A 20,102-nucleotide genomic window follows, 5' to 3' on the forward strand; every position below is an offset into this window, starting at 1 on the left:
GGACCTTCGAGATCCCAAAAAAACCCAGAAGGACCCTCGGGATACCCAAAAAAACCCCAAAAGGATCTTTTGGATCCCAAAAATCCCCAAAAGGACCTTAAGGATCCCCAGAAAACCCCAGAAGGACCCTCGGGATCCCCAAAAAAAAACCCAAGAGGACCTTTAAGACCCCAAAAAAACCCAGAAGGACCCTCAGAATCCCCCAAAAAAACCCAGAAGGACCTTCGAGATCCCCAAAAACCCCAAAAGGACCCTCGGGATCCCCAAAAAACCCAAAAGGACCTTCAAGACCCCAAAAACACCCCCAAAAGACCCTCGGGATCCCAAAAAAACCCAAAAGGACCCTTGGGATCCTCAAAAAAACCCCAAAAGGAGCCGCAGGATAAAAAAAAAACCTCATTAGGACTCTCGATATCCCCAAAAAACCCCAAAAGGAACCTCAGGATCCCAAAAAAACCCATCAGGACCCTCAGGATCTCAAAAATCCCCAAAAGGACCCTCAAGATTCCCAAAAAAACCCCAAAAGGATCCTCAAGACCCCAAAAACACCCCCAAAAGACCCTCAGGATCCCAAAAAAACCCATTAGGACCTCCAAGATCCCAAAAAACCCCAAAAGGACCCTCAGAATCCCAAAAAGAACCTAGAAGGACCTTCGAGATCCCAAAAAACCCCAAAAGGAGCCCCGGGATCCCCAAAAAACCCCAAAAGGAGCCTCAGGATCCAAAAAAAAACCCATTAGGACTCTCGATATCCCCAAAAAACCCCAAAAGGTCCCTCAGGATCCCAAAAAACCCATCAGGACCCTCAGGATCTCAAAAATCCCCAAAAGGACCTCCAAGATCCCCAAAAAAACCCAGAAGGACCCTCAGAATCCCCCCCAAAAAAAACTAGAAAGATCTTCATGATCCCCAAAAACCCCAAAAGGAGCCCCGGGATCCCCAAAAAAACCCCAAAAGGAGCCCCGGGATCCCAAAAATCCCCAAAAGGACCTTAAGGATCCCAAAAAACCCCAGAAGGACCTTAAGGATCCCCAGAAAACCCCAGAAGGACCCTCGGGATCCCCAAAAATCCCCAAAAGGACCCTCAGGATCCCCCAAAAAACCCCAAAAGGACCCTCAGGATCCCAAAAAAACCCATTAAGATCCCAATATCCCCCCAAAAAAACCCACCAGGACCTTAAGGATCCCAAAAAACCACCCAAAACACCCTTGGGATCCCCAAAGAAACCCCAAAAAGACCTTAAGGATTCCCAAAAAAACCAGAAGGGCCTTCAAGATCCCAAAAAACCCCAAAAGGACCCTCAGAATCCCAAAAAATCCCCATTAGGACCCCAAGATCCCAAAAAACCCCAAAAGGACCCTCAGAATCCCAAAAAATCCCCATTAGGACCCCAATATCCCCAAAAAAAACCCACCAGGACCTTAAGGATCCAAAATAAAAACCCCAAAAACACCCTTGGGATCCCCAAAAAAACCCCAAAAGGACCTAAGGATCCCCCAAAAACCCCAAAAGGACCTTCAAGATCCCAAAAAAACCCCAAAAGGACCCTCAGGATCCCCAAAAAAAACCCAAAAGGACCCCCGGGATCCCAAAAAAACCCCAAAAGGACCCCCGGGATCCCAAAAAAACCCCAAAAGGACCCTCGGGATCCCCAAAAAAACCCCAAAAGGACCTTCAAGATCCCAAAAAAACCCCAAAAGGAGCCCCGGGGTACCGGCTTCGCTCAGGAACTTCTCCCGGTTTTCCGGGCTGCAATCCTCCTTGCAGGTCTTCACGGCCACGTTGATCCGCTCGCCTTTCTGCGCCGAGGAGGAAAAGCGGGAATGGGACACCGCGGAGTGGGATCCGGGATTTGGGGTGAGGGGTCGTGGAGAAAGGATCTCACGGGCGTGGCGTAGATCCCCTCGTAGACCTCTCCGAAGAATCCTTCCCCCAGGATCCGGCCCAGCGCGACGTCGTCCCGGGAGATTCCGAAGGGCTGGACTTGATGGGAGGGGGTGGGAATGGGGAGGAGATTCCGTGATCCCGGCGTGGTTCCCACGGGAAGATCCGCCCGGAGGGACCGGGGGATGCCCGTGGCGACCGACCCTCTCTGTCCACCGGGATCCGTGAGGATCCATCCGTGGATCCAGGGATCTGCCCTCTCCATCCATGAGGATCCATGGATCCTGCATCTCTCCATCCATGGATCCAGGGATCTGCCCTCTCAATCTGATCCATGGATCTGCCCTCTCCATCCATGAGGATCCATGGATCCTGCATCTCCACCCATGGATCCAGGGATCTGCCCTCTCAATCTGATCCATGGATCTGCCCTCTCCATCCATGAGGATCCATGGATCCTGTGTCTCCATCCATGGATCCATAGATCCGGCATCTCCATCCATTATGATCCATGGATCCTGCATCTCCACCCATGGATCCTGTCCTCTCCATCCAATCCATGGATCCTGTATCTCCATCCATGAGGATCCATGGATCCTGCATCTCCATCCATGAGGATCCATGGATCCTGCATCTCCATCCATGAGGATCCATGGATCCTGCATCTCCATCCATGAGGATCCATGGATCCTGATCTCTCCATCCATGAGGATCCATGGATCCTGATCTCTCCATCAATGAGGATCCATGGATCCTGCATCTCCATCCATGAGGATCCATGGATCCTGTCCTTTCCATCCATGAGGATCCATGGATCTGCTCTCTCAATCCATGAGGATCCATGGATCTGCCCTCTCCATCCATGAGGATCCATGGATCCTGCATCTCCATCCATGAGGATCCATGGATCTGCTCTCTCCATCCATGAGGATCCAGGGATCCTGCATCTCCATCCATGAGGATCCATGGATCCTGATCTCCATCCATGAGGATCCATGGATCCTGCATCTCCATCCATGAGGATCCATGGATCCTGCATCTCCATCCATGAGGATCCATGGATCTGCCCTCTCCATCCATGGATCCATGGATCCTGCATCTCCATCCATGGATCCATGGAACCTGCATCTCCATCCATGAGGATACATGGATCCTGCATCTCCATCCATGAGGATCCATGGATCCTGATCTCTCCATCCATTCATGAGGATCCATGGATCTGCGCTCTCCATCATTCCAGGGATCCTGATCTCTCCATCCATGGATCCATGGATCCTGCATCTCCATCCATGAGGATCCATGGATCTGCCCTCTCCATAATTCCAGGGATCCATGGATCCTGCATCTCCATCCATGGATCCATGGATCCTGGTCTCTCCATCCATGGATCCATGGATCTGCCCTCTCCATCCATGAGGATCCATGGATCCTGCATCTCCACCCATGGATCCATGGATCCTGCATCTCCATCCATGAGGATCCATGGATCCTGCATCTCCATCCATGAGGATCCATGGATCCTGATCTCTCCATCCATTCACGAGGATCCATGGATCCTGCATCTCCATCCATGAGGATCCATGGATCTGCCCTCTCCATCCATGAGGATCCATGGATCCTGCATCTCCATCCATGAGGATCCATGGATCCTGATCTCCATCCATGAGGATCCATGGATCCTGCATCTCCATCCATGAGGATCCATGGATCCTGCATCTCCATCCATGAGGATCCATGGATCTGCCCTCTCCATCCATGAGGATCCATGGATCCTGATCTCCATCCATGAGGATCCATGGATCCTGCATCTCCATCCATGAGGATCCATGGATCTGCCCTCTCCATCCATGAGGATCCATGGATCCTGCATCTCCATCCATGAGGATCCATGGATCCTGCATCTCCATCCATGAGGATCCATGGATCCTGATCTCCATCCATGAGGATCCATGGATCCTGCATCTCCATCCATGAGGATCCATGGATCCTGCATCTCCATCCATGAGGATCCATGGATCCTGCATCTCTCCATCCATGAGGATCCATGGATCTGCCCTCTCCATCCATGAGGATCCATGGATCCTGCATCTCCATCCATGAGGATCCATGGATCTGCCCTCTCCATCCATGAGGATCCATGGATCCTGCATCTCCATCCATGGATCCATGGATCTGCCCTCTCCATCCATGAGGATCCATGGATCCTGCATCTCCACCCATGGATCCATGGATCCTGGTCTCTCCATCCATGAGGATCCATGGATCTGCCCTCTCCATCCATGAGGATCCATGGATCCTGCATCTCCATCCATGAGGATCCATGGATCCTGCATCTCCATCCATGAGGATCCATGGATCTGCCTTCTCCATCCATGAGGATCCATGGATCCTGCATCTCCATCCATGAGGATCCAGGGATCCTGCATCTCCATCCATGAGGATCCAGGGATCTGCCCTCTCCATCCATGGATCCATGGATCCTGCATCTCCACCCATGGATCCATGGATCCTGCATCTCCATCCATGAGGATCCATGGATCCTGATCTCTCCATCCATGAGGATCCATGGATCTGCCCTCTCCATCCATGAGGATCCATGGATCCTGCATCTCCATCCATGAGGATCCATGGATCCTGCACCTCCATCCATGAGGATCCATGGATCCTGCATCTCCATCCATGAGGATCCATGGATCCTGCATCTCTCCATCCATGGATACATGGATCCTGATCTCTCCATCCATGGATCCATGGAACCTGCATCTCCATCCATGAGGATCCATGGATCTGCCCTCTCCATCCATGGATCCATGGATCCTGCATCTCCATCCATGAGGATCCATGGATCTGCCCTCTCCATCCATGGATCCATGGATCTGCCCTCTCCATCCATGGATCCATGGATTCGGCATCTCCATCCATGATGATCCATGGATCCTGCATCTCCCATCCATGGATCCTGTCCTCTCCATCCAATCCATGGATCCTGCATCTCCATCCATGAGGATCCATGGATCCTGCATCTCCATCCATGAGGATCCATGGATCCTGATCTCTCCATCCATGAGGATCCATGGATCCTGATCTCTCCATCCATGAGGATCCATGGATCTGCCTGCTCCATCCATGAGGATCCTTGCATCTGCCCTCTCCATCCATGAGGATCCATGGATCCATGGATCTCTCCATCCATGGATACATGGATCCTGATCTCTCCATCCATGAGGATCCATGGATCCTGATCTCTCCATCCATGGATCCATGGATCCTGCATCTCCATCCATGGATCCATGGATCCTGCATCTCCATCCATGAGGATCCATGGATCTGCCCTCTCCATCCCTGAGGATCCATGGATCTGCCTGCTCCATCCATGAGGATCCATGGATCCTGATCTCTCCATCCATGGATCCATGGATCTGCCCTCTCCATCCATGAGGATCCATGGATCCTGCATCTCCATCCATGAATCCATGGATCTGCCCTCTCCATCCATGAGGATCCATGGATCCTGCATCTCCATCCATGGATCCAGGGATCTGCCCTCTCCATCCATGAGGATCCATGGATCCTGATCTCTCCATCCATGAACATCGGTGGATCCCGCCCTCTCCATCATTCCAGGGATCCATGGATCTTACATCTCTATCCCTGAGGATCCATGGATCTGCCCTCTCAATCCATGGTGATCCATGGATCCCACCCCATGCCTCATCCCAGCTCCCCCAGGACCTTCTGGGAGGTTTGGTGAGGCTGGGATGGGAATTTGGGATGGGCAGGAGGAACTGGGACGCCTCAGCTGGAGAATTCCCAAGGGAATCACCTACTTCCGGATCTCGGCCTTGAGGACTCGTCCAGGATTTCCGCGTAAATTTCGGAATCTGGGGGGGAAAACGGGATGCGGGAATGGGATCGGGAATCTCGGTGGGTGTGGGAACTCTTCCAGCACCTCCAGAGGGTCTGGTGCTCCTCCAGGACGCTCGGGATGCATCCCAACCCTCTGGAAATGAGCTGGGGGTGTCCGACATTCCCAAATCCCGCATGGAATGTTTCCCAAATCCCTGCCCGCGCCCCCGGGATGGTGGGAAGAGGGAAGAGGCCGAACTCACCCCCGCTGATGCTGTGGGAAAGCGTGGACTGCCTCTCCCCGAGATTCCTGAGGGTGGGAAGAGGGTCAGGGAGCGGGATGGGGGGTACGGAGCAGGATCCCAACCCCGCGCCGGGGCTGGGAATCCCGGGAAAAGGGTCAGGATCACTCACGGGGCCGGGATCTGCGGGAGGCTGATCCTCTTCTCGCGATCTGCAGGGAGGACGGGGTAAGGTCCCGTCCCAATCCCAATCCCATTCCCATCCGCATCCTATCCTCATCCCATTCCATCCCAATCCCACCCTATCCCATCCCAATCCCATTCCCATCCACATCCTATCCTCATCCCATCCCATTCCATTCCATCCCATCCCATCCCATGCCCATCCCATGCCCATCCCATCCCATTCCCATTCCCAATCCCATTCCCATTACCATTCCCATCCACATCCTATCTTCATCCCATCCCATTCCATCCCATCCCATCCCAATTCCATTCCCATTCCCATCCACATCCTATCCTCATCCCATCCCATCTTGTCTCGTCCCGTCCCAATCCCTTCCCATCCCAATCCCAATCCCAATCCCAATCCCAATCCCACCCCCATCCCATCCACTCCACCCCATTCCAACACCATCTGTGTTCCCATGCCCATCCCATCCCATCCCATCCCATCCCATCCCATCCCATCCCATTATTGCATGGATCCCATCCCATAATCCCATCCCATTATCCCATCCCATGGATCCCATCCCATGATCCCATCCCATGATCCCATCCCATCCTACCCCATCCCATCCAATTTCCACCTCATCCCATTATCCTGTCCCATCCCAATCCCATCCCATGATCTCATCCCATTCTCCCATTATCCCATCCCACGATCCCATCCTGTCCCATGATCCCATCCCAATCCCATCCCATGGATCCCATCCCATCCCATCCCATCCCATCCCATCCCATCCCATCCCATCCCATTATCCCATCCCATCCCCTGGTCCCATCCCATGGATCCCATCCCATCCCACGGATCCCATCTCATTCCATTGATCCCATCCCATGGATCCCATCCCATGATCCCACCCATCCCATCCCATCCCATGGATCCCATCCCATGATCCCACCCATCCCATCCCATCCCATCCCATCCCTCCCGGATTCCCACCTTTCCTCGGGAACGCGATGAGCGACGTCTCCGAGCCCCCCTGGAGCCGGCAGTAGCCATCGATGAGGTCGGCCATGTTTTCCGCCTCGGCCAGCGACGACGTCTTGATCGCCAGAGACTTGGGAATGCCGGGATGGGGGGGTGGGATTGGGCTTCCCCCCTTCCCCCCGCTCCGCCAGCAATCCCAGTTTTCCCACAACCACCCTTCCCAGTATTCCGAGACACCCAGGACAACACCAAAGCGTTCCCGGGAAGAGGCGGCAACAGGGACATTCCCGATTTTTCGGGGACGGAGCTTCCAGCGAGTCCTGCCCGACCCGCAGGGATCCCACTCGGCATTCCCGAAGGAATTCTCTCCCAGCTCCTCACCTGGGGGGTCCCGCCGAGCCCCAGCTGCAGCAGAGCCTGGCCGTCCTCCGCTCCGGAGCACCGGATGGATTTGACATCCCGGAATTCCGCCAGGCAGGTGGGCTGGGAAGGGGGGAATTCGTGGGGAATTTGATGGGCGGTGAGTTTAACCGCCGTGCCCGAGGCGGGAGCTCCCGATTCCCAGCTCCGGAATTCCCACCTTGGCGTCCTTGGTGGTCACCTGGCGGATGCCCCTGGGGCCGATGACCAGATCCACGGTGATGTTCCATCCTTGCTGGGGGCAGCAGCAGCCGGAGGGGATTTGGGATGAGGGGCATCCCAAGGCGGGGGCAGGTCCCATCCCAATCCCATCTCCACAAAATCCCAAGCCCGTCCTCCTCCCAGCTCCACCTCGCTCCACCCCATTCCGTCGCCATCCCCCATCTCCATCCCATCCCATCCCATCCCATCCCATCCCATCCCATCCCATCCCATCCTGTATCACATCCCATCCCATATCCCATTATCCCATTATCCCATTATCCCATTATCCCATTATCCCATTATCCCATTATCCCATTATCCCATCCCATCCTTTATCCCATCCCATTCCATCCCATCCCATCCCATCCCATCCCATCCCATCCCATCCCATCCCATCTCATCCCATCCCATCCCATCTCATCCCATCCCATCCTGTATCCCATCCCATATCCCATATCCCATTATCCCATTATCCCATTATCCCATTATCCCATTATCCCATTATCCCATCCCCACCTAAGTCCAGCCCAGCTCATCCCATATCCCGTATCCCATATCCCATATTCCACATCCCATATCCCCTATTCTGTATCCCATATTCCATACCCCACATCCCATATTCCATATCCCATGTTCCATAGCCTATATCCCATATCCCAAATCCCATATCCTGTACCCCACATCCCACATCCCACATCCCATATCCCACATCCCATATCCCATATCCCATATCCCCTATCCTGTATCCCATCTCTCGTATCTTGTATCCCATATTCTATATCCTGTATCCCATATCCCGTATCACATATCCCACATTCCATATTGCATATCCCATATCCCGTATCCCATATCCCATATCTCGTATCCTGTATCCCATGTTCCATATCCCCTATCTCATATCCCATATCCTGTATCCCATGTTCCATATCCCGTATCCCATATCCCCTATCCTGTATCCCGTATCTCATATCCCATATTCCGTATCCCCTATCTCATATCCCATATCCTGTATCCCATGTTCCATATCCCGTATCCCATATCCCCTATCCTGTATCCCGTATCTCATATCCCATATTCCGTATCCCCTATCTCATATCCCATATCCTGTATCCCATGTTCCATATCCCGTATCCCATATCCCATATCCCATATCCCACATCCCATATCCCACATCCCATATCCCATATCCCATATCCGATATCCTGTATCTCATATCCCATATCCCATATCCCAAATCCCAGATCCCGTATCCCATATCTCATATCCATATCCCCTCTCCTGTATCCCGTATCCCATATCCCATATCCCACATCCCACATCCCATATCCCATATCCCATATCCCATATCCGATATCCTGTATCTCATATCCCATATCCCACATTCCCGTATCCCGTATCCCACATTCCCGTATCCCACATTCCCGTATCCCGTATCCCACATTCCCGTATCCCACATTCCCGTATCCCGCTGCCGGGCACGCACGACGAGCTGGCAGCGGAAGTTCTCCTGGTCGATGGGGGCGAAGGCGGCCAGGGTGTGCAGGAATTTCAGGATGCACTCCTCCTCCCGCAGGAGCGCGTACTGCTGGAACGTCTGCTGGATCATCTTCCGCAGCTGCCGCGGCTGCCGGGACACCCGCCGGGAATGGGACGCGGGAACGCCGGGATGGATGCAGTGGTGGATACGGGAACACCGGGATGGGGGCGGTATGGGATACGGGAACACCGGGATCGGATGGTGTGGGGTACGGGAACGCCGGGATGGGGATAGTATGGGATACAGGAATGCCAGGATGGGGGCGGCGTGGGGTACGGGAATGCCGGCATGGGGGCGGTGTTGGATATGGGAACACTGGGATGGGGGCGGTGTGGGGTACAGGAATGCCGGGATGGGGGCGGTGTGGGGTACGGGAATGACGGGATGGACACAGCGTTGGATACGGGAACACCAGGATCGGATGGTGTGGGATATGGGAATGCTGGGATGGGGGCGGTGTGGGATACGGGAACACTGGGACGGGGGCGGCGTGGGGTACGGGAACGCCGGGATGGGGGCGGTGTGGTGTACGGGAATGACGGGATGGACACGGCGTTGGATACAGGAATGCCGGGATGGGGATGGTATGAGATACGGGAATGCTGGGATGGGGGCGGTGTGGGATATGGAAACGCCGGGATGGGGGCGGTGTGGTGTACGGGAATGACGGGATGGACACGGCGTTGGATATGGGAACGCTGGGATGGGATGGTGTGGGGTACGAGAATGACGGGATGGACACGGCGTTGGATACAGGAATGCCGGGATGGGGATGGTGTGGGGTATGGGAATGCCGGGATGGACACGGCGTTGGATACGGGAACACTGGGATGGGGATGGCATGGGATACGGGAACAACGGGATGGGGGCGGGGTCGGGTATGGGAACACCGGGATGGAGGTGGACACATGGACATAGGACCGAGGGTGGGGATAGGGACACACGGACACACGGACACACACGGACACACACGGACACGCATGGACACACACAGACACACACGGACACACAGGGACACACAGGGACACACACGGACACACACGGACACACACGGACACACACGGACACGCATGGACACACACAGACACACACAGACACACACGGACACATGGACACACACAGACACACGGACACACACGGACACACACGGACACACATGGACACGCATGGACACATGGACACACACGGACACACACGGACACACACGGACACACACGGACACACATGGACACACAGGGACACACATGGACATGCAGCCACACATGGACACAGACGGACACACGGACACACACGGGGACACACGGACACACACGGACATGCAGCCACACATGGACACACGAACACACATGGACACACGGACACACTCAAGGGCGTGGTCACGCGTGCCCCCAGGTGTGACACGCGTGTCACACCCACGTGTCCCTCACCTTCAGGTTCTCCAGCATCTGGCTGGGGAAGAACAGGTCCAGCCCCACCTCCTTCCTGCGGGGCAGAGAATCCCGGGAATGTCAGCGGGAATTCCCGTCCCGGCGACGAGGGGACCGCGCTGAGCGTGAGGGGGAGCCCGGAGTGCGGGAGAGGGAGCGGAGGGTTCCCGTCTCCATCTCCCAGGACGGGGAGGACGAGGAGATGAGGGAGGGTGGGGAGATGTGGGAGGATGAGGAGGATGAGGAGGATGAGGAGGATGAGGAGCAGCAGGAGGATGAGGATGAGGAAGAATGAGGAGGATGAGGAGCTGGGGGAGAACGAGGAGGATGAGAGACTGGGAAGATGAGGAGCTGTGGGAAGATGAGGAGATGAGGGAGGGTGAGAAGATGTGGGAGGATGTGGAGATGCGGGAGGATGAGGTGGATGAGGAGGATGAGGAGGATGAGGAGGATGAGGAGGATGAGGAGGATGAGGAGGATGAGGAGGATGAGGAGGATGAGGAGCTGTGGGAAGATGAGGAGATGACGGAGGATGAGAAGATGTGGGAGGATGTGGAGATGCGGGAGGATGAGGTGGATGAGGAGCAGCAGAAGGATGAGGAGGATGAGGAGGATGAAGAGCAGCAGGAGGATGAGGAAGATGAGGAGGATGAGGAGGATGAGGAGCAGCAGGAGGATGAGGAGGATGAGGAGCAGCAGGAGGATGAGGAGGATGAGGAGGATGAGGAGGATGAGGAGCCACAGGAGGATGAGGAGCAGTAGGAGAATGAGGAGGATGAGGAGGATGAGGAGCAGCAGGAGGATGAGGAGGATGAGGAGGATGAAGAGCCACAGGAGGATGAGGAGCAGCAGGAGGATGAGGATGAGGAAGAATGAGGAGGATGAGGAGCTGGGGGAGAATGAGGAGGATGAGAGACTGGGAAGATGAGGAGCTGTGGGAAGATGAAGAGCTACAGGAGGATGAGGAGATGAGGGAGGGTGAGAAGATGTGGGAGGATGTAGAGATGTGGGAGGAAGAGGAGGATGAGGAGGATGAGGAGCAGCAGGAGGATGAGGAGGATGAGAGACTGGGAAGATGAGGAGCTGTGAGAAGATGAGGAGATGAGGGAGGGTGAGATGATGTGGGAGGATGTGGAGATGTGGGAGGATGAGGAGGATGAGGAGGATGAGGGAGATGAGGAGCTGAGGGAGGATGAGGAAGATGAGGAGGATGAGGAGCCACAGGCAGATGAGGAGCAGCAGGAGGATGAGGAGGATGAGGAGGATGAGGATGAGGAAGAATGAGGAGGATGAGGAGCTGTGGGAAGATGAGGAGATGAGGGAGGGTGAGGAGATGTGGGAGGATGTGGAGATGCGGGAGGATGAGGAGGATGAGGAGCTGAGGGAGGATGAGGAGCAGCAGGAGGATGAGGAAGATGAGGAGGATGAGGAGGATGAGGAGCAGCAGGAGGATGAGGATGAGGAAGAATGAGGAGGATGAGGAGCTGTGGGAAGATGAGGAGATGAGGGAGGGTGAGATGTGGGAGAATGTGGAGATGCGGGAGGATGAGGAGGATGAGGAGCTGAGGGAGGATGAGGAGCAGCAGGAGGATGAGGAGGATGAGGAGGATGAGGAGGATAAGGAGGATGAGGAGCCACAGGCAGATGAGGAGCCACAGGAGGATGAGGAGGATGAGGAGGATGAGGAGGATGAGGAGCAGCAGGAGGATGAGGATGAGGAAGAATGAGGAGGATGAGGAGCTGTGGGAAGATGAGGAGATGAGGGAGGGTGAGAAGATGTGGGAGAATGTGGAGATGCGGGAGGATGAGGAGGATGAGGAGGATGAGGAGGATGAGGAGGATGAGGAAGATGAGGAGGATGATGAAGATGAGGACAATGAGGAGGATGAGGAAGATGAGGAGGGTGATGAGTAGCAGGAGGATGATGAAGATGAGGAGGATGATGAAGATGAGGAGGATGAGGAGAAAGAGGACGATGAGGAGTAGCAGGAGGAGGATGAGGAGGACAAGGAGGATGAAGAGGATGATGAAGATGAAAAGGATGGGGAGAATGAGGATGATCAGGTGGAGGATGAAGATGAGAAGGACGAGGAGGATGAGGAATAGCAGGAGGAGGATGAGGAGGACGAGGAGGATGAGGAGAATGAGGATGATCAGGAGGATGAGGAGGATGAGGAGTAGCAGGAGGAGGATGAGGAGGATGAAGAGGATGATGAAGATGAGGAGGATGAGGAGGATGAAGAAGATGATGAAGATGAGGAGGATGAGGAGGATGAGGAGGACAAGGAGGATGGTGAAGATGAGGAGGATTAGGAGGATGAGGAGGATGAGGAGGATGATGAAGATGAGGAGGATGAGGAGGACGAGGAGGATGGTGAAGATGAGGAGGGTGAGGAAGGCCCTCAGCAGGTCCCCAGCCCCGGGCCGGACTCACTCCAGGAACTCGAAGTTGGATTTCTTGTCCAGCGCGTTCTGGGGCATGTCCTTGTAGAACCTCCTGGGGGACACGGGGACGGGGACGCCGGCCGGTGACACACGCCACCGTGGCCCACGTGTCCCACCATGTCCCCGTGTCCTTCCATGTCCCCCCATGTCCCACCATGTCCCCATATCCCCCATATCCCCCATGTCCCCCCATGTCCCCATGTCCCACCATGTCCCTCCATGTCCCCTATGTCCCACCATGTCCTCATGTCCCTCCATGCCCCCATGTCCCCCATGTCCCTCCATGTCCCCATGTCCCTTCATGTCCTCCATGTCCCTCCATGCCCCCATGTCCCCCATGTCCCTCCATGTCCCCATGTCCCTTCATGTCCTCCATGTCCCTCCATGTCCCTCCATGCCCATGTCCCCTATGTCCCACCATGTCCCCATGTCCCCATGTCCCCATGTCCCTCCATGTCCCCATGTCCCCATGTCCCCCATGTCCCCATATCCCTCCATGTCCCCATGTCCCCCATGTCCCTCCATGTCCCTTCATGTCCTCCATGTCACCCATGTCCCTCACTGTCCCCCATGCCCCCCATGTCCCACCATGTCCCCGTGTCCTTCCATGTCCCCATGTTCCTCCATGTCCCTCCATGTCCCTCCATGTCCCCATGTCCCTCCATGTCCCTCCATGTCCCCTATGTCCCACCATGTCCTCATGTCCCTTCATGTCCCCCATGTCCCCCATGTCCCTCCATGTCCCCATGTCCCTTCATGTCCTCCATGTCCCCCATGTCCCCATGTCCCTTCATGTCCCTCCATGCCCCCATGTCCCTCCATGTCCCACCATGTCCCACCATGTCCCTCCATGTCCCTCATGTCCCACCATGTCCCCATGTCCTTCCATGTCCCCATGTCCCCACATCCCCCATGTCCCCCGTGTCCCTTCATGTCCTCCATGTCCCCATGTCCCTCCATGTCCCCATGTCCCTCCATGTCCTTCCATGTCCCCATGTCCCTCCATGTCCCCCATGTCCCTCCATGTCCCCATATCCCTCATGTCCCCCATGTCCCCCATGTCCCTCCATGTCCCTCCATGCCCCATGTCCTTCCATCCCCCCACATCCCCCATGTCCCCCATGTCCCTTCATGTCCTCCATGTCACCCATGTCCCCACATCCCCCATGTCCCTCCATGTCCTTCCATGTCCCCATGTCCCTCCATGTCCCCCATGTCCCTCCATGTCCCCATATCCCCCATGTCCCCATGTCCACCATGTCCCCATGTCCCTCCATGCCCCCATGTCCCCATATCCCTCCATGTCCCCCACGTCCCTCATGTCCCCGTGTCCCTCCATGTCCCCATGTCCCCACATCCCCCATGTCCCCATGACCCTCCACGTCCCCCATGTCCCTCCATGTCCCCCACGTCCCTCCATGTCCCCCATGTCCCCTCATCCCTCCATGTCCCCCATGTCCCCATGTCCCCATGTCCTTACGTGCCCCACACCCCCCATGTCCCCATGTCCCCTGTGTCCCCCATGTCCCTTCATGTCCTCCATGTCACCCATGTACCCATGTCCCCATGACCCTCCACGTCCCTCCATGTCCCCATGTCCCTCCAGATCCCCCATGTCCCTCCATGTTCCCATGTCCCCACATCCCCCATGTCCCCATGTCCCCATGTCCCCATGACCCTCCACGTCCCTCCATGTCCCCATGTCCCTCCAGATCCCCCATGTCCCCATATCCCCATGTCCCTCCATGTCCCCACCACATGCCCCACATTCCCATGTTCCCCATGTCCCCATGTCCCCGTGTCCCTCCATGTCTCTCCATGTCCCTACCATGTGCCCCACCTCTCCATGTCCCCCATGTCCCTCCATGTCCCTCCATGTCCCTCCATGTCCCCACATCCCCCATGTCCCCCACATCCCCCATGTCCCTCCATGTCCCCACTTCCCCCACACCCCCCCTGTCCCTCATGTCCCCATGTCCCTCCATGTCCCCCATGTCCCCATGTCCCCATGTCCTTATGTGCCCCACACCCCCCATGTCCCCATGTCCCTCATGCCCCCCATGTCCCCACCACATGCCCCACGTCTCCATGTCCCCATGTCCCCCATGTCCCCCATGTCCCTCCATGTCACCCATGTCCCCCATGTCCCCCATGTCCCCCATGTCCCTCCATGTCCCCATGTCCCCCATGTCCCCCATGTCCCTCCATGTCCCCCATGTCCCCCATGTCCTCCTGCCACCTCCAAAAGAGCTGGAACTTCCCTCCCCACCCCCACACGGAGAGAAGGACACAGGGTCACAGGGACACTTGGGGACAAGGGACATGGGGACAGGGCACACAGGGGCACAAGGACACAGGGACAGTGGGACACATGGGGTCAAGGGGACACAGGGACAGGGGACACATGGGGACAAGGGGACACAGGGACAAAACGACACAAAGACACAAGGACACAGGGCCAGGGGACACAAGGGGACACAAGGGGACACAAGGGGACACAAGGGGACACAAGGGACACTGGGACAGGGGATATAGGGACACAGAGCCAGGGACAAGGGGACACATGAGGACAAGGGGACAGCAGGGGACACAGGGGCAGTGAGACACAGGGGACACCAGGGGACACGAGGGGACACAAGGGGACACAAGGGGACAAGGGGACAGAGGGACACAATGACACAAAGACACAAGGACACAGGGCCAGGAGACACAAGGGGACAGCAGGGGACAGCAGGGGACACAGGGACAGAACAACACAGAGACACAAAGACACAAGGACAGAAGGACACAGGGACAGTGGGACACAAGGGGACACAAGGGGACACAGGGGACACAGGGACAGAACAACACAGAGACACAAAGACACAAGGACAGAAGGACACAGGGACAGTGGGACACAAGGGGACACAAGGGGACACAGGGGACACAAGGGGACACAGGGGGACACAGGGACACAATGACACAAAGACACAAGGACAGAAGAACACAGGGACACAAGGGGACACAGTGGGACACAGGGGACAGCAGGGGACACAGGGGACACAGGGGACACAGGGGACAGCAGAGGACAGCAGGGGACACAGGGACAGAACAACACAGAGACACAAAGACACAGGGACAGAAGAACACAGGGACAGTGGGACACAGTGGGACACAGGTGACACAGGGGACAGTGGGACAAAGCAACACAAAGACACAAGGACAGAAGAACACAGGGACAGTGGGACACAGTGGGACACAGGGGACACAGGAGACACAAAGGGACACAAGGGGACAAGGGGACAGAGGGACACAATGACACAAAGACGCAAGGACACAGGGCCAGGAGACACAAGGGGACACAAGGGGACACAAGGGGACACAGGGCCAGGGGACACAAAAAAGACACAAGAGGACAGCAGGGGACAGCAGGGGACACAGGGACACAACGACACAAAGACACAAGGACAGAAGAACACAGGGACAGTGGGACACAGTGGGACACAAGGGGACACGGGGGACACAGGGGACACAGCAGGGGACACGGGGGACAGGGCCAGGCGTACCTGAGCTCGAGGCAGCCCAGCTGCAGCGCCATGCCCTCGCTGACCTTGCTGGCGTAGCTCTGCATGTACTCACTGCGGAGCTGGGGGACACCGCGGGGACACCGGGGACACCGCGTCACCGCGGGGACACCGGGGACACCGCAGGGACACCGGGGACACCGCGTCACCGCGGGGACACCGGGGACACCGCGTCACCGCGGGGACACCGGGGACAGCAGGGACACCGGGGGGACATCGGGGACACCGCGTCACCGCGGGGACACCGGGGACAGCAGGGGACACCGTGGGGACACCGGGGACACCGCGTCACCGCGGGGACACCGCGTCACCGCAGGGACATCGCAGGGACACTGGGGACACCGCGTCACCGCGGGGACACCGCGTCACCGCAGGGACATCGCAGGGACACCGGGGACACCGCGTCACCGCGGGGACACCGCGGGGACACCAGGGACACTGGGGGGACATCGGGGACACCGCATCACCACGGGGACACCGCGGGGACACCGTGGGGACACTGGGGACACCCAGGACACCCAGGGACACCCAGGGTCAGCAGGGGAGACCGGGGACCCTGGGGGGACATCAAAGACACCGTGTCACCGTGGGGACACCGCGGGGACACCGCGGGGACACCGGGGACACCCATGGACACCCAGGGTCAGCAGGGGACACCGGGGACACCGGGGGGACATCGGGGACACTGCGTCACCACGGGGACACTGCAGGGACACCGGGGACACCGGGGACACCGGGGACATCGGGGACACCACGTCACCATGGGAACACCGCGGGGACACCGGGGACACCGCGTCACTGCAGGGACACCACAGGGACCCCAGGGACACCGGGGGGACATCGGGGACACCGCATCACCACGGGGACACGGTGGGGACACCGGGGACACCACAGGGACATTGGGGACACCGCGTCACCATGGGGACACTGCGGGGGCATCGGGGACACCGTGACGACACCGGGGACACCCAGGGACACCAGGGGGACATTGGGGACACCGCGTCACCGCAGGGACACCGCAGGGACACCGGGGACACCCAGGACACCACAGTGACATTGGGGACACCGCGTCATCACGGGGACACTGCGGGGACACCGGGGACACCCAGGACACCCAGGGACACCCAGGATCAGCAGGGACACCGGGGACACCGCATCACCGCGGGGACACCGGGGACACCGGGGACACCACAGGGACACTGGGGACACCGCGTCACCGCGGGGACACTGGGGACAGCAGGGGACACCCAGCACACCCAGGGACACCGGGGTCAGCAGGGGAGACCGGGGACAGCAGGGACAGCGTGCCACCGTCACTGCAGGGACACTGGGGGGACATCAGGGGACATCCCAAGTCCCTGGGTGTCCCAGCATGTCCCTGGACATCCCGGGATGTCCCTGGATGTCCCAGGACGTCCATGGGTGTCCCGGGATGTCCCAGGATATCCCAGAATGTCCCTGGATGTCCCTGGATGTCCCTGGATGTCCCTGGGTGTCCCAGCATGTCCCTGGGTGTCCCTGGATGTCCCTGGGTGTCCCTGGATGTCCCAGGATGTCCCAGAATGTTGCTGGATGTCCCTGGATGTCCCAGGACGTCCCTGGGTGTCCCTGGTTGTCCCTGGATGTCCCTGGAAGTCCCTGGATGTCCCTGGATGTCCCTGGATGTCCCAGGATGTCCCTGAGTGTCCCTGGATGTCCCAGGATGTCCCTGGGTGTCCCTGGATGTCCCAGGATGTCCCTGAGTGTCCCTGGGTGCCCCAGGATGTCCCAGAATGTCGCTGGATGCCCCTGGATATCCCTGGGTGTCCCTGGACGTCCCTGGATGTCTCTGGATATCCCAGAATGTCCCAGGATGTCCCTGGTCATTCCTGGATGTCCCAGGGTGTTCCTGGACATCCCTGGACATCCCTGGGTGTCCCTGGACGTCCCTGGTCGTTCCTGGATGTCCCAGGATGTCCCAGGCTGTCCCTGGACGTCCCTGGGTGTCCCTGGATGTCCCTGGGTGTCCCAGGAAGCCCCTGGGTGTCCCTGGATGTCCCTGGGTGTCCCTGGATGACCCTGAATGTCCCTGGATGTCCCTGGATGTCCCTGGGTGTCCCAGGACATCCCTGGGTGTCCCTGGGTGTCCCTGGATGTCCCTGAATGTCCCTGGGTGTCCCTGGATGTCCCAGGACATCCCTGGACATCCCTGGATGTCCCTTCTGGCCATTCCCAGCAGCAGGACGGGGCCACCACCGCCACCCCAAGGGTGACAAAACCTTGGAATCTCGGGAATCTCGGGATTCTCGGGAATTTCGGGAATTTTGGAAATTTCGGGAATTCTGGAATTCTGGGGCAGGAGAGGGGACGCTGGAGCAGCCCTGACCTGCTGGTAGAAGTAGAGCAGCGTGGTCCGGTCCTCCTTGAAGCGCTCCATGAAATCCTCCGGCAGGTACCGGATCTGGAGGTCGTACCTGGACAAAGCCAACCGCGTCCCTGTCACCTCCTGAGGGACATCCCAGTGTCCCTGTCACCTCCTGAGGGACATCCCTGTGTCCCCAACCCCTCCTGAGGGACATCCCTGTGTACCCAACACCTCCTGAGGGACATCCCAGTGTCCCCAACCCCTCCTGAGGGACATCCAAGTGTCCCCAACCCCTCCTGAGGGACATCTCACTGTCCCCAACACCTCCTGAGGGACACCTCCATGTTCTTGTCACCTCCTGAGGGACATCCCTGTGTACCCAACCCCTCCTGAGGGACATCTCCGTGTTCCTGTCACCTCCAGAGTGACATCCCAGTGTCCTCAAACACCTCCTGAGGGACATCCCAGTGTCCCCAACCCCTCCTGAGGGACATCTCCATGTCCCTGTCACCTCCTGAGGGACATCCCAGTGTCCTCAAACACCTCCTGAGGGACATCCCACTGTCCCCAAACACCTCCTGAGGGACATCCCAGTGTCCTCAAACACCTCCTGAGGGACATCTCCGTGTCCCTGTCACCTCCTGAGGGACATCCCTGTGTACCCAACACCTCCTGAGGGACATCTCTGTGTCCCCAACCCCTCCTGAGGGACATCCAAGTGTCCCCAACACCTCCTGAGGGACATCCCACTGTCCCCAACACCTCCTGAGGGACATCCCACTGTCCCCAACACCTCCTGAGGGACATCCCAGTGTACCCAACACCTCCTGAGGGACATCCCACTGTCCCCAACACCTCCTGAGGGACATCTCTGTGTACCCAACCCCTCCTGAGGGACATCCCAGTGTCCCCAACACCTCCTGAGGGACACCTCCATGTCCTTGTCACCTCCCGAGTGACATCCCAGTGTCCCCAGCACTTCTGGAGGGTCACCGCCAGGTGCTTGTCACCTCCAGAGTGACATCCCAGTGTCCTT

At 57.5% G+C, this 20,102-nt stretch overlaps 1 protein-coding gene across 5 annotated transcripts in view; it reads right to left on the minus strand.

The window, feature by feature from the left end:
• PTK2B (protein tyrosine kinase 2 beta) overlaps nucleotides 1-20,102 on the minus strand; it is a 75,777-nt gene that overhangs the window by 27,474 nt on the left and 28,201 nt on the right. For all 5 annotated transcript variants that reach the window (XM_053937836.1, XM_053937840.1, XM_053937841.1 and 2 more), the window contains exons 4-16: nucleotides 19,088-19,175; nucleotides 16,705-16,784; nucleotides 13,149-13,211; nucleotides 10,715-10,769; nucleotides 9,234-9,374; nucleotides 7,707-7,781; nucleotides 7,508-7,609; nucleotides 7,139-7,256; nucleotides 6,146-6,185; nucleotides 5,995-6,041; nucleotides 5,713-5,766; nucleotides 1,887-1,984; nucleotides 1,716-1,800 (exon numbers count right to left, since the gene is read on the minus strand). In XM_053937836.1, coding sequence (XP_053793811.1) covers nucleotides 1,716-1,800; nucleotides 1,887-1,984; nucleotides 5,713-5,766; nucleotides 5,995-6,041; nucleotides 6,146-6,185; nucleotides 7,139-7,256; nucleotides 7,508-7,609; nucleotides 7,707-7,781; nucleotides 9,234-9,374; nucleotides 10,715-10,769; nucleotides 13,149-13,211; nucleotides 16,705-16,784; nucleotides 19,088-19,175 — 1,046 coding nt within the window. The remainder of the gene's footprint in view (nucleotides 1-1,715; nucleotides 1,801-1,886; nucleotides 1,985-5,712; nucleotides 5,767-5,994; nucleotides 6,042-6,145; nucleotides 6,186-7,138; nucleotides 7,257-7,507; nucleotides 7,610-7,706; nucleotides 7,782-9,233; nucleotides 9,375-10,714; nucleotides 10,770-13,148; nucleotides 13,212-16,704; nucleotides 16,785-19,087; nucleotides 19,176-20,102) is intronic.

Source organism: Vidua chalybeata, chromosome 3 (assembly GCF_026979565.1).
Source record: "Vidua chalybeata isolate OUT-0048 chromosome 3, bVidCha1 merged haplotype, whole genome shotgun sequence".
Lineage (NCBI taxonomy): Eukaryota > Metazoa > Chordata > Aves > Passeriformes > Viduidae > Vidua > Vidua chalybeata.